The sequence below is a fragment of the Mchenga conophoros genome, linkage group LG11, assembly GCF_057382185.1.
Source record: "Mchenga conophoros isolate Kocher_MC1m ecotype Shallow Benthic linkage group LG11, M_conophoros_male_GT1.1, whole genome shotgun sequence".
In the NCBI taxonomy this organism is placed as follows: domain Eukaryota; kingdom Metazoa; phylum Chordata; class Actinopteri; order Cichliformes; family Cichlidae; genus Mchenga; species Mchenga conophoros.
Window position 1 is genome coordinate 38,506,746 of NC_140536.1, and position 14,413 is coordinate 38,521,158.

The 14,413-nt window shown below is 49.3% G+C and overlaps 1 protein-coding gene across 1 annotated transcript in view; it reads left to right on the plus strand.

Moving 5' to 3' along the window:
- LOC146565034 (collagen alpha-6(VI) chain-like) overlaps positions 1-14,413 on the plus strand; it is a 64,465-nt gene that overhangs the window by 47,471 nt on the left and 2,581 nt on the right. The window contains 15 exon segments of the mRNA XM_085292888.1: positions 1,765-1,827; positions 2,216-2,278; positions 2,356-2,406; positions 2,503-2,538; positions 3,661-3,723; positions 3,807-3,869; positions 4,432-4,467; positions 4,551-4,587; positions 4,667-4,678; positions 8,884-9,377; positions 11,677-11,764; positions 13,098-13,739; positions 13,927-14,014; positions 14,201-14,358; positions 14,361-14,393. Coding sequence (XP_085149014.1) covers positions 1,765-1,827; positions 2,216-2,278; positions 2,356-2,406; positions 2,503-2,538; positions 3,661-3,723; positions 3,807-3,869; positions 4,432-4,467; positions 4,551-4,587; positions 4,667-4,678; positions 8,884-9,377; positions 11,677-11,764; positions 13,098-13,739; positions 13,927-14,014; positions 14,201-14,358; positions 14,361-14,393 — 1,927 coding nt within the window.

Sequence of the window (14,413 nt, forward strand, 5' to 3'; positions counted from 1 at the left end):
TGCAGATCAGCCTGGTGGGATCAGCTGGCTCTGGGACTGTTGCTCAATCTGGAGGTTTAGATTTCCCTCACGTCGGCTTTGTGGTAGAAACGTCTCGTCTCAGCAGTTTGCACCTTAAACAGTGGCCCCCGATGTGTGTTCAGCTTCTCCCAAAGATCCTGTCTGTGTAGCTGAAGGCCCAAACCCTGAACCGTGGAGTCTGCTCATCGTGACGACTTGAACCCGAATCTGCCCTTTATTACACAAACACACTTATGAAAGCTGCAGAATCACGAGATGCAACACAGAAACGGTCGATTTCCAAATCCACGGCCTGGTTTGTGAGTCTCTGGAGACGCTGAGGTTTTCGTTTCTTCATCCTGGTTAAGGCTCGTTTCGCTGTGGGCTCATTTTGTGGTCGTCGGATTTGAAGCCTTCATCGCTGCGTTTCATAAATCCCGAGTGTGACGGTCGCTGCTGCAGCTGCCAACATCTGGACCTCTGCGGTCTGGGCCGATCTTCCCCGAAGCCGCTGTCATGTCATCCCTTTAGAACCTGCACATCTTAAAAAAGTCCTCTCGTTAAATGCTCGTTTTATTTGGTGTAAGTGGTTTGAGCTCAGCGATCTGTGCACTGCTCTGCGTTTAAACCAGAGAATTTCTTTACATTGAGCTAAACGAGGACATGAATTCCACCGCCAACAAGAACGAATGCTCTCGAGTGCTGCTTGCGCCCCAGAGTCGTCACTCTCCGTTGCAGCATGATTGGTTATTAATGAATAACAGGGCGGTTCAGTTCGTCTGGCCTGCAGCGCTTCTCATCCAGTGTTGGAGATGTCAGCTGCAGAGGAGAGGAGAGAGGTGACACACCATAAGTGACACATAAGTGTCCCAAAGATCATGACCCAAACTTTACATAGGAACTATTTTCTTCCAGCGTATACATCCGCCAACCAAAAGAGTCTATAGCTTAGAGCCTGCTTTCTCACTGATGTATTCATTCACTTCGTTTTTGATGAGCTGAGTGGTCAGTAAGAGAGAACGATACAAATGCCAGGAAGATGCACGATAATGTAACAGAACATAACAAATATAACAAAGAGTGAAATACACGTTTTATGTGTGTAACCAGGTCCTGCAAAGACACGCTGCAGCTGAGATTTCGAATGTAATTTTCGGTACTTTGAGCTGTGCGGTCTGTTATTTAACAAAGCCGTCATCCGTAAAGCTGGACACAGGCCGGAGGCACCGAACAAACGGCCTGTCCCCACAGCGCCACGAGTCTTTACGCTTGACTGTCCAGCGTCCCGCTCAGAGGAAACTTTAAACAGAACTGATCCGAGTTTAGTCTGCAGGCAGCTGTCGCTGTGTTTGCTTCAATCACCATCGAAAACACCGACAGACAGGTCGAGTTCGGCCCAGAGCGACGTCTGCTCGACTCTCCCTCATTCAAACGCAGCGTCTCAGTCTAAGCTTCAACTCTTTTACCAGACGCGCTCAGTCCTGAGCCGCTGTTAGAAAATCCAAAGAGGACATCTCATAAAGAGTCACTGAGGAGCTGCCGAGCAGAGATGTAGGACCAATGAAGCTCAGATTTATCACTTGGCAGCGCTCAGCGGCGGCCATGTTTACTCTTCACCTGTTTGGATAAGCGCCGTTAAAGTTGATGACGAGCGGAGATTTATGTGAGGCTCTGTGACCGACGGGCTCTGTCCACGGTGCATTCAGGGATAATCAGGTAAAAGGGAACTGTGTGTGGCTCTGACTCTGCTGGTTTTTCCTCCAGGGTGGACCAGGTCCCGCTGGAGACCCGGGCTTACCTGGACGGATCGGTGGTAACGGACAGAAGGTGTGTGACATCATCATCGTTTAACATCTGATAAACGTCCCCGCTTCACGTCAGATAAGATCACATTTATGAGAATAGCTGACGAATACTCCAAGAGGTCAGATGAAGAGATTACATCCTCCACAGTTTCCACCCAGCAGGGCCTGAAGGCAGGAAGTTGGTCATACACGTACGTCCATACAGGGTACATGGGGGGGCGTGGCCACCACAATGTCATCAGCTTTAATTGTGAAGCCTCCAGGTTAGCCTTCTAACCACAGTTATGGGTAAATGCCAGCTGGCCTGGTTATCAGTCTGCACCCACACATATAGAGACAGGGGGGTTAAATCCAGTTGGTGTGAAGGGGGAGGTTATCTTCACCATGACAACCTGTTGTTGCTGTTAAAGGGCCAACCAGGCGATCCCGGTGATGAGGGCGCACCAGGACCAGACGGACCCCGAGGAATGCCGGTAAGGAGCCGAGAGCCCGCTCTGTTCAGACAAACAGTTTGATTGGATGTCAGTGGCGCTGACTGTCTGTGTTTCAGGGTCAGGACGGTCGGGATGGTTACGGACCCGCGGGCCCCCGAGGTGCAAAGGTGACCCTTCATAATACACAATCCTGTATTTCATCCTTCTGCTAGATCTCTGCTTCACATTCATAACAACGTTCACGTTCTTGCCGTGTCTTGCAGGGCGATCCCGGTTTCCCTGGTTACCCTGGTCTTCGGGTGAGTTCACAGCAGATCAGGTTGAATCCATCCTGGCATTAAATCGCAGTAAACACGCAGACAGGAAATGAAGGCGGCCTGCTGGGAACGGATCAGAAACGAGTTAGGATCCAAACATCGGAGCGTTTTCAGGCTAACAGAAGTCCAACGAGAGTTTTTAAGTCCACCGAGTTCAGGAGCTGACAGAGCTCCACGAAAATGCTGCGAACACGAAATAATCTGCGTGTTTGCTGCGATGCACGTCGAAGCTGAGCAGAAACTCCTGCAGGTGTAAAGCTGATGTGTGATTCTGCTGTTCGCTCTGAGAGTGACGCAGTGAAATCGGCCTCTTGCTCTCTCACATCATTCAAACGGATGCAAACAGCAGGTGCTGCTCGCTCGCGCTGCTTCGGGACGACAGCGGGTGTTCGTGGCGCGGACCAATCAGAATGGACCTGTGAGCTCAGCGGGTTCAGAGATTTCACTGCAAACGTATCAAAGCTGCACTGAAACTTCAAATACTCACAGACGGTAACACAGAAACACGGTTTAGGAGCTCTTCAGTGGATCGAGTCATTGCACAGGCTGATGTAAGCCACGCCCACCTGTGCAGGATCCAATTAGGACTGTTTCTCTGTTAGTAGCCAAGAAACTTTAATGTTTGTGGTCAAATAAACATTTATTTCTGCTGTTGGACGTGTTGAGGTGGGAGTGTGTGGGCCGGACCGCCTGCTGGAGCCTCTGCTGGTGCTGCGTGGCTGCAGCCCAGGACCCTTTAATCTTACTGCTCCTGTAAAACTAATACAAGCCTGCCTACACTGGTGGCTCATAAACACCTCGCCGTGCTGCCTGCAGCTTTCACACATTCATACACAAAAGGTTGACAGCAGAGCATCACTGAGCTCTCACAGCTTTGTGGTAAAGTCGACTGGATCCTTTTCGAGGATTTATGAGACAGGCCGCCTTAATAAATAAGCACATTTTCAGTTTTACTCGCTGGTGTTTGTCCAGAAGCTTTTCGAGGCCGGAGATAAGAACGCTCTTGTTTATTCTTGGGATGAGTGTGGTCAGGAAGTTGACTTGAGGGCTTGTGTTTGAATTTGGAGATGCGTTACCTCACGAGCCGTGTTTCTTTCTCTGCAGGGCGAGGAGGGGCTGCAGGGACCGAAAGGATATCCAGGGCCCAAAGGGAACCGCGGCCGAGGGGTGAGAGTCCACTGCTCAGATAACTGAATCAAGCTCGGTCTTTGAGTCCGTCAGTGACGTTTGTTTGTGATCCCGTCACGTAGGGTAACGCGGGTTTGCCAGGAGAGTCAGGAGTCCCCGGAGAACCGGGATATCCGGGACACAGGGTGAGTGTGGAAAAGCTTTAGGAAGCTGCCGACTTCATGCTGCACAAACTGAGCGCCTGGAGCCAGAAAGATCACTGGATGTGGATTAATTTATAAGAAAACTTTTTAGTTTTCCTCTAAATCTATTTTGTCCTCTCTTACAACGATAAAGGAAAATGTATTTTTTACCCAAACTTAACTCTAAAGGTTAGTTTAAACAGGTGCAGAGGTATTTCTGTCCTTTACAGAGCTCAGTTTTCTCGCTGTCTTGTTTAAAATTACTGGAAAATCCTTTGTGTGGTTTTTAAAGATCTCTGAGCTTCACGCAGCGTTTGGGGTGGCTGTAGCTCAGGGCACCTACTAACCAAACGTTGGCGGTTCAGTCCTCGTCTGCTCCGCTCTGCAGGCCAAATATCCGTGTGCAAGATCCTAACCCCAAGTGCTTCCATCGGAGCGCGAATGTTTGATAAAAGACTTTACACGAAGGGGTGAATGAGGCAAAAGGTGTCGAGATCTTCGTTTGTTTGATCAAATGTGAGGAACATTCTTCTGTCATGTTAGTCAGATATCACACTGTTCACAGGGCCCCCGAGGTTCTCCTGGAGGCAAAGACATGACTGTAAGTCCACCTTAAACCCACCTCACCCACATTAAGGAAACATTAGTACAGGATGTAATCACAGGTCTTTCCTTTTGACTCAGGACTGTCAGCTGATCACCTACATCAGGGACAACTGTGGTAAGACTTCCTGACATCCTCACATCATCTCAGGAAATGAAACCTGCACGTCTCTAAATGCTGTTTGTTTTCCCTCCAGCTTGCTCTGCTGGTACGTGTCTCTACTCTAACAGTCAGGTATCGTGGTGAGTACAGCTCAGCAGCCACGTCCACAGACTGGATCAAAGATGGACACAGCTGCACTCTCTGAAGCTTCAGCATTTGATTCAGCACAGTGTTGTTGTTGTGATTCTTCTCCTCAGGATTTTTCCTCATTTATTGCTGTCGTTAGTGTCAGGATGGTGAAAAAGGTTTTCTTAACCTCCTCGGACCTGCGTCCACATATGTGGACATCGCATTTTGGGATGTCTAGACGAAAATAATTAATTTTACTCTACAAGGGCCTGATATCCAGTTACGAGGACGTTATACTGCCACTGTTCTATCAAAATTTAAAACTAACGTCCTCACATGTGGCTCTTATTTGTCTCAGAAAAAAAAAATGGAGGAAAAATCCACTTTCTGACACCAGAAATGATGACGTCAGCGTATCGAGTATAAAAACATCTGTTAATGTCACAGCGACTCATGCGGCTACCACGGAAACTTGAAGAGTTTCTGTGGAGCAGGAGGAGTCCCAGGAGTTTTGCCTGGAATCGCGTTTGTGGCCTTGACCAATGATGTCTCATGTTGCTGAGACGCTCCTGCTCTGTACAGACATCCACTCACTGTTTTTCTGGCCTACCCATCTGTACACCCAGAAATGCTTACAGGTTACATGACAGGTGAGGTCCCGTTGGGTACGTTCTGCCTCTGCACACATAAAGACCACAAAACAAATGTCCAGACCATCCATCCATCCATCTTCATCCGCTTTATCCGGGGCCGGGTCGCGGGGGCAGCAGCCTAAGCAAAGAGGCCCAGACCTCCCTCTCCCCAGCCACCTCCTCCAGCTTATCCGGGGGAATACCAAGGCGTTCCCAGGCCAGCCGAGAGATATAATCTCTCCAGCGTGTCCTGGGTCTGCCCCGGGACCTCCTCCCGGTGGGACATGCCTGGAACACCTCACCCAGGAGGCGCCCAGGGGGCATCCTTGTCAGATGCGTGAACCACCTCAGCTGGCTCCTTTCGATGTGGAGCAGCAGCTGCTCTACTCTGAGCCCCTCCCGGATGGCCGAACTTCTCACCCTATCTCTAAGGGAGAGGCCAGCCACCCTTCGGAGGAAGCTCATTTCTGCCGCTTGTATCCGCGATCTCGTTCTTTCGGTCACTACCCACAGCTCGTGGCCATAGGTGAGGGTAGGGACGTAGATCGACCGGTAAATTGAGAGCTTCGCTTTTACACTCAGCTCCCTCTTCACCACGACGGACCGGTGCAGCGTCTGCATCACTGCAGCTGCAGCCCCAATCCGTCTGTCGATCTCCGGCTCCCTTCTCCCATCACTCGCGAACAAGACCCCGAGATACTTGAACTCCTCCACTTGTGGCAGGAACTCATCCCCGACCCGGAGTGGGCACTCCACCCTTTTCCGGCTGAGAACCATGGCCTCAGATTTGGAGGTGCTGATCCTCATTCCCGCTGCTTCACACTCGGCTGCGAACCGTTCCAGTGCGAGCTGGAGGCCCTCACCCGATGAAGCCAACAGAACCACATCATCCGCAGAAATCAGAGATGAGAGTCTGAGGCCACCAAAGCGAAAGCCCTCCGCCACTTGGCTGCGCCTAGAAATCCTGTCCATAAAAATTATGAACAGAACCGGAGACAAAGGGCAGCCCTGGCGGAGCCCATCACCCACCAGGAACGAGTCCGACTTATTGCCGGCAATGCGAACCAAGCTCTTGCAACGGTTGTATAGGGATCGAATGGCCCGTAGCAATGGGCCAGACACCCCATATTCCCGCAACACCTCCCACAGGACACCCCGAGGGACACGGTCGAATGCCTTCTCCAAGTCCACAAAACACATGTAGACTGGTTGGGCAAACTCCCATGCACCCTCAAGTATCCTGGAGAGGATAAAGAGCTGGTCCAGTGTTCCGCGACCAGGACAAAAACCGCATTGTTCCTCCTGTATCCGAGGTTCGACTAACGGACGAACTCTCCTTTCCAGCACCCTGGCATAGACTTTCCCAGGGAGGCTGAGGAGTGTGATCCCCCTGTAGTTGGAACACACCCTCCGGTCCCCCTTCTTAAAGATGGGGACCACCACCCCAGACCATGTGAAAAACACGTCCAAAGTATGTCCTTTAACATGGGTTGGGTCATTAACCCACTGAGCCAGGTTAAAAGAGTCCGTTAAAGCAAGGAAGTCTTTAGCAAATGAGTCATCCTTACAGCAAGTGTGTATGTTAAAATCTCCCACAATGAGAACACAATCTGGTAATTCTTTGTTTTTACATTCATCAGGTCCCAATCAGCCCAAATATCAAAGAGAAATTTAAAATGCTGCCATGTGGGACAGCTGTGAATATTTCCACCCCTGATAAGCTCAGCACCCCACAGGTCTCTGTACTGGAAACACACGTCTCTCTCTCTGCACCACTACAGTGGTCTTTGAGCATCTTTGACTCATTCGCAGATGTATTTTTTTTAATTATACAAACTTTGCACAAAGAGTGATGCAGGTCCAATCACACGTGGCGTGCTTGGTGTCAGGCTGCAGCTTGTGTTGGGTTTTTTGCACTACTTAGAAACCTGCTGGGCAGCTGTACTGGTGCCCAGTATCCACCACAGCCACCTCTTAGCTCAGTTTCTGCTCAACCCAAAAATCTTTCTCCTTTCAAACGTAGGGAAGAAAGCAGCAGTTTAACAGCAAAGAAACAATCAGCCAAACGCAGATTTCCTGTGTGACCTCGACCTGAAACACTGTCAATGGAAAATTGTATTTAGTAGTCAGTATAATCTTTTAGTGATATAAGTTTGCATATGGTAGAATACTGCGTGTAGTTATTTGTATTAGGAAATATGCAACCATGTATACTTAGAGGCATATAATTAATTGTGTAGTGACAGGATGTGTGATCTCTAGCAGGCTGCAGGCTTGGTGTGCACTCCAGGAATGCACCCCCACGTCCTGGGAGCATGAGAGGTTGCACCTTGTTTTATTGCTTTAACATAGCTATGTCTGTTTTAGTCTAAGTGCCTTTTTGTTTAGATGAACTGCTGGACTTCCTCGCCGTGTTATCTAGGGTGAACCATCTAGGGTGGGGGAGACTACCCTCTTTGTGACCAAGGATGTACCTTTTGTGCTTTCATGTTATATGACCCTTTGATCAGCAGGACACACACACACACACACACACACACACACACACACACACACACACAGACACACACACACACACACACAGACACACACACACACACACACACACACACACACACACACACACACACACACAGACACACACACACACACACACACACACACACACACACACACACACACAGACACACACACACACACACACACACAGACACACACACACACACACACAGACACACACACACACACACACACACACACACACACACACACACACAGAAGTATAAATAAGGACCGGGGCAGTTTCTTAGCGCGAGTCTCTGGAGGCTGCCCTTGCTAGCAAGAAGTTCTGTGTGTTTCTCTTCTCTGAGTCTTTACTGAAGAAGTGTTTTAGAATGTTTTCCCTAACAAACACTTTCATTAGAAAGTATATTTAAGTATAATTAAGTAATTAAGTATATTTAACCTCCTAAGACTCTTTCATAACATGCATTTTTAATTCTCTTTGCTATTGTGACTTTATGGTGTTTGATAGGAAACTATAAAGTCACAGTTGAGCAATGATGTGCACAGGAGCAAAATGAGAAACAACAATATGGCTCCTGTGAAAGCAAAGCTTAGTATTTTTGTCTAAACAACCCAAAATGTGACGTCCCCATATGTGGACGCCAGGTCCTAGCAGGTTAATGAACTAGTTTTATTTTTATGGCTTCACTGCAGAAACAGGAGCACCAGGTTGTATCTAAGAATTACACAGATGTTTGGTCTCCGATGGTATGAGAGCAGCTTTGCATGAGCAAACAGAGCTGAGGTTCATCAGTGTGGACGTTAGCATGAGAGGCGTTCACAGCCTCCCTTTGATAGATGCTGCTGGGACTGCTCACCTTTACCCCGACTCACACTTCTGTGATTAAAACGTTTAGCTCTACAGTTGTAAAATATCCTTTATGTAAACAGATTCGTATAATCCGATATAAACGTGACACCAGCCTGGTGACTGATGAACGGGTGGCTGCTGAAAGTTTAACACAAGCTCCTCTTTGCCCGTCAGATCAGTCGGCGTGCCCGGCCTACCCCACCGAGCTGGTGTTCGGTCTCGACATGTCTGATGACGTGACCCCGGGGGACTTTGGTAGGCAGCGCTCCGCCCTCCTCTCCCTGCTGAATGACATCAGTATCGCAGAGAGTAACTGCCCGCACGGCGCGCGTGTCGCTGTGGTGGGATACAACACCTACACCAAGTACCTGATCCGCTTCCAGGACTACCGGCGCAAGGCACAGCTGCTAGAGGCCGTGAGGAACATCGCCCAGGAGAGGACGTCCAACAAACGGCAGCTGGGCGCCGCCATGCGCTTCGTGGGTCAGAACATCTTCAAACGAGTCCGAGCAGGAATAATGATGAGGAAGGTGGTCGTCTTCTTTTCTAGCGGGCCTACAGAGGGCGCTAACGACATTGTAACGGCCATGATGGAGTACCGGGCCCTCAACATTGTTCCAGCGGTCATCTCTCTGAGGAACACTCCCGATATTGAACAAGCCATGCAGGTAGGTGTCATTTACCTGCAGCTACCTGCAGATGTTTTTCATCCAGATGTTGACTGAGTCAGTCTCTTCAGACTGTTTTGCCTTCGGTCTGAAGCGGGGTGCGGGTTGCACATTAGCACAGGACTAAAGGAATCGCAGCAGTTTTCCCAATCCTTGCTGAAGCTGGAAAACCGATTACGAAATCCAGCAGGAAAGTGGAGCGGTGTCAGCAGTAGGCATGAAGAGGGAGCTGAGCCAGAAGACCTGGAAAGAACCACATCACGAGGAAGATGAAGATGTGTTTCCTCTTTAGGAGACATCTGACGATAGTGCTTGAAGTGCTGCTCCTTTACTTCAAACAAACTTCTTAAATAAAGCCTCATTTATACTAACTCTGCCACCATTTAGATTTCCTGAAAGTTCTGAACTCTTGGGGGGAAAATCCACTTTCTGTATGAGACACCAGAAATGATGACGTCAGCGTATCGAGTATAAAAACATCTGTTAATGTCACAGCGACTCATGCGGCTACCACGGAAACTTGAAGAGTTTCTGTGGAGCAGGAGGAGTCCCAGGAGTTTTGCCTGGAATCGCGTTTGTGGCCTTGACCAATGATGTCTCATGTTGCTGAGACGCTCCTGCTCTGTACAGACATCCACTCACTGTTTTTCTGGCCTACCCATCTGTACACCCAGAAATGCTTACAGGTTACATGACAGGTGAGGTCCCGTTGGGTACGTTCTGCCTCTGCACACATAAAGACCACAAAACAAATGTCCAGACCATGTGAAAAACACGTCCAAAGTATGTCCTTTAACATGCGTTGGGTCATTAACCCACTGAGCCAGGTTAAAAGAGTCCGTTAAAGCAAGGAAGTCTTTAGCAAATGAGTCATCCTTACAGCAAGTGTGTATGTTAAAATCTCCCACAATGAGAACACAACCATACTTAAAAAGAACGGAGCCTAGGAGATCAGCAAAGTCCGTGATAAAACATTTGCTATATTTAGGCGGTCGGTAAACCACCACGCAGAGTGTGGTCGTGGATGCAGTCATCCCCAATAACTGGACTTCAAAACTAGTGTAGGTAGGTGAGGGTAGCTGCCGAACTGCATATGAATTTTAAAAACCGAGGCTATGCCGCCACCCCTACCAGACCGGTGCAGGGGAAGAGGAGAAGGTGCCTAAGTTAACCTCCTGGAAGGAGGGAAAGAAGATCAAATGTCCAGGCTGGCATGTGGGTAGCCGGTGCTCTGGATTTAAAGTAGACCCTGAGGCGAACGCGACAGCCGCTCCTTCTACCGCATTTCCTGTAGCGTTTCTTGGTTAAGAAGAGGTAGGTGGAAGAAGCCGGTCGGAGGGTCCAGTTGGGGCGCGGTGGCGTCGCCCAGATTCCAGCAAGGATCAGCCCGAGAGGAATGGGAGAGTCTTAGATTTAAAAGTGTTTGCCTGTAATCAGTGCTCAGCCATTAGATGAGCATACAACTAAAAGGATCAAAAATACAATGCCAAGGTCCGTAAAAGAGCGTAAAGAGGGTAAAAAGCAGCGAAACAGATACAGCCGAGGACGGCAAGCCATGTGCACCGGCGCCATCTTGACTGTAGTTTGCACCTTTATGAATCAGTACAATTAGTTCCTAGTTAGAAGCTGTCTGACAAAGTAAAGCAGGCTAAAAGATCACATCACACCAAGACCTACAGAAGCAGCTGAAAACAAAGCCAGTAAGGTCACAGAGACATTTCTAAGGCTGTGAGACTCCACAGCGAGAGCCATAATCCACACATGGAGAAAACCTGGAACATGCTGAACCTTCTCAGGAGCAACTGGACAAGCGAAAGACTCCAAGAGTGCATCAACGATTCAACCAGGAGGTCACAGAAGAACCCAGAACAACATGGCCTCCGTGGGAGCGATCCCAGGAGAAAACTCCCGCAGACCAAAGACATTAGGACGGGGATAAAGAGTTTTCCAAGACGCTGTACTACATATGTTGAGCAGAAGTGATGGACCGGGACCGGTGCTGACTTTGCAACTTTCCTCTCTCCAGGAGAAAGTAAAGCATGAGCCACTGATGGTGCACCTCCAGGGCCGCTCTGCTCTCCTTTCACTAAGATCAAACTAACACATTTCACACGTGGAAACATCAGGACAACATCCGGCTCTGCAGAACAAACAGCCGATGCTTCACTGCGAGCGTCTCTGCAAACAAAGGAAGCTCAGATTCAATCACTTAAGATCGTTTGAGTCTGAACAACGATGTCTAATGAGTAGATTTCATTGTAACCTTGTACTCAGCGCTTTGTTCAATGTTTCCCATCAGGTTGATGACTCGAGAAACTTTGTGTTCACGGTGCTGGGAGAACGGGCCACTGGGCTCAGGAAGGTCAGGAACTGCGCCATCTGCTACGGTGAGCATCGTTTTCTGCTCTGATCTCTCTTCTGACTTTTCGTGGTTGACAGCGTAGGCGAGCAGAACGCTGTCAAACTAATACTGACTCCTTGTACATGAAAAATGAGCCCACTGCAGTCTTTTTACCAAAGAACGTGTTTTCAGTACTCGGGGTTGAGAGTCAGTGATAATAAATGCATAATGAATGATCTGATGGATCTGTGTGCACAACAGGGATGGGTATCGTTTAGGTTTTATCTGATACCGGTGCCAAATCAGTACTTTTGAAACGGTGCCGGTGCTCAAACGGTGCTCAAACCGGTGCTTAAAGAATGGAGAACACAAAATTGGTCCAAAAACCTCTCATGTTCAGCTGGTTTTTGTAAAAAGATAACAATGTTAGCCTTTTCTGCAGCTATGGGGCATATATGGTATCACTCTTGGCTGGAAGCAGTGCTTAAACAATGGAAAAAACACAAACTTTGTCCTAAACCTCTCATGTTTAACTGTTTTCCACTTTTTCTTTGGTCATTTTAGCCTTTTTGGCCAGGGTGAAGGGAGTATCTGCCATCAAACAAGAAGACAGCCGCATGTAGCTATGATGATGTTTGCTAGTTCACCTTACATGCATTAATGTAATAACGTGGTTAGCCTACTCAACGTAAATTACACACGAACAACATTATGCTACTCACGCAGAGAAGAACGGCTGCTGCTGCCATCAAATACGGCGCATTTCTCGGCTTTTAAAAAAACGCTATGCGTCGCCAGGTGTTTCATCGGATTCGAGGTGTTGCCTCCTTTGACAGTATCACAGTATCAGCTTAAAGCACTTGTTGCTGCTGAGTTTGCATATTTTGCTGTGAAGTACAGCCAGACTTTGGACCGCTTCGCCTTGGACATTTTTAATCTGTAGCTCTGCTCTAAAAGAACGTACGTACCTGGGCCCGCCTACTATCCTCAGAAACGTAAAATGATTGGCTAGAAGTGTATCACAGCTCAGGAAAAAAAAGCACCGAAATGTGCGCTGCTTTTCGGTCTGGTTACTACTGTTTATGATGGCACCGGACACCGGTACCCATCCCTAGTGCACAGTGCCAGTGTGTGCTGTGTTTCCTGTTGACCTTTGAACCCATGGGTAACAGCACGCTGGCTGATATCAGAGCACACTGTTAGACCTTCCATGAGGTTCAATAATTAGAATATGCTGGCGTCTTTTCTAAATGCTTCTGTGCCACAGCATCCTGGTTCCTGTCGAGTAGTCCGAGATCTGATGTGCACAAACATGACGGGTCACTTGTAGCTTTTGTAGCTTCCTGTCATCAGCATCACGCTTTCTGATGTCTCTGCAGACCCCTGCAGGCGTGCAGAGGAGTGCACCTTCATCCAGGAACCAGTGCTGCCTCAGCAGGCGGATGTGGACCTGGTCATGGTGCTGGACAGCTCCAGGGAGATCCAGGCCGATGAATACGCCGGTGCCCGGCAGCTGCTGAGCTCTGTGGTGGAGCAGCTGGCCGTGAGTCCACAGCCCCGCCGAGCCGGCCGCCAGGCCCGAGTAGCTCTGGTCCAACAGAGCACCAAGGTGGAGTTCGGCCTGCAGACCTACCAGAATGCTGGAGACATGAAGACGTACATGATGCAGAACATGCAGCAGCAGGGCGGCTCTTTGGCGCTGGGACAGATGCTGGACTACACCCTGAGGGAGGTGCTGCTGAAGGCCGGCCAGTCGCGCAGCAAGAGGGCCGTCCTGACTGTGGTGGGCACCAAGACGGCCTACAGAGACCAGGCCAAGCTGCGCTACATCTCCCAGAAGGCCAAGTGTGAGGGGGTGGCGCTGTTTGTGGTGACGGTGGGTGATCGTTACAACCGGACGGAGGTGGAGGAGCTGGCCAGCGTGCCGATACAGCAGCACCTGATCAGACTCGACAGGCTGAAGGCCGACGAGCAGGGCTACGCCCAGCGCTTCATCAGGGTCTTCCTCTCCGCCCTCAACAGTAAGATGTTTCCCATCTGCAGCAGTCAGATTAGATTACTGGTGTTCTGGAACACCTGAAGGAAGGGGTTATTATCATTTATCATTTCAGACTTTGCTTTAAACATTCACGGTAACCATCAGTTCCTTTCCCGTTTCACCGCAGAGTATATCTCACCATCACTGTTTTTGTCCCGTGATTGTTTCAGAGGGAGTCACCTCGTATCCTCCTCCCTCTCTGAGGCGAGCATGTGACCAGCTGGGCGGCCAGGAGGGAGGACAGATATTCATAACGGGGTAAATCACACACTCGCATCGCCATCACGTGGGCCTCAGCTAAAACGAAAGTTTGCAGCTCCTGAAATTTCTAATTCTTGGTTGATGTTTGACTTTGGGAGAATCAAGAAGAGTTGTTGTGCATTAGGAAGCTGAAAGGCTCTCACATGGTGATAGTGTGTCCACACATGTGGTCGCTGTGTTCAGTCAGGGCGTGGCACAGCTGGAGGACGTGTTTGGAGAGGAGGTGGAGGAGGACTTCCAGGAGCAGACCGGAGGACAGATTCAGACCGGGCAGTTGGACGTCATCGACGCTCTGATCAGAGGAAATGGCCAGAAAGTCATCTCTGACACGCACGCCAAAGGTAGCCGCACACACGGCGCAGACACACTGCTGCAGGTGAAGGACCGCTCTGACAA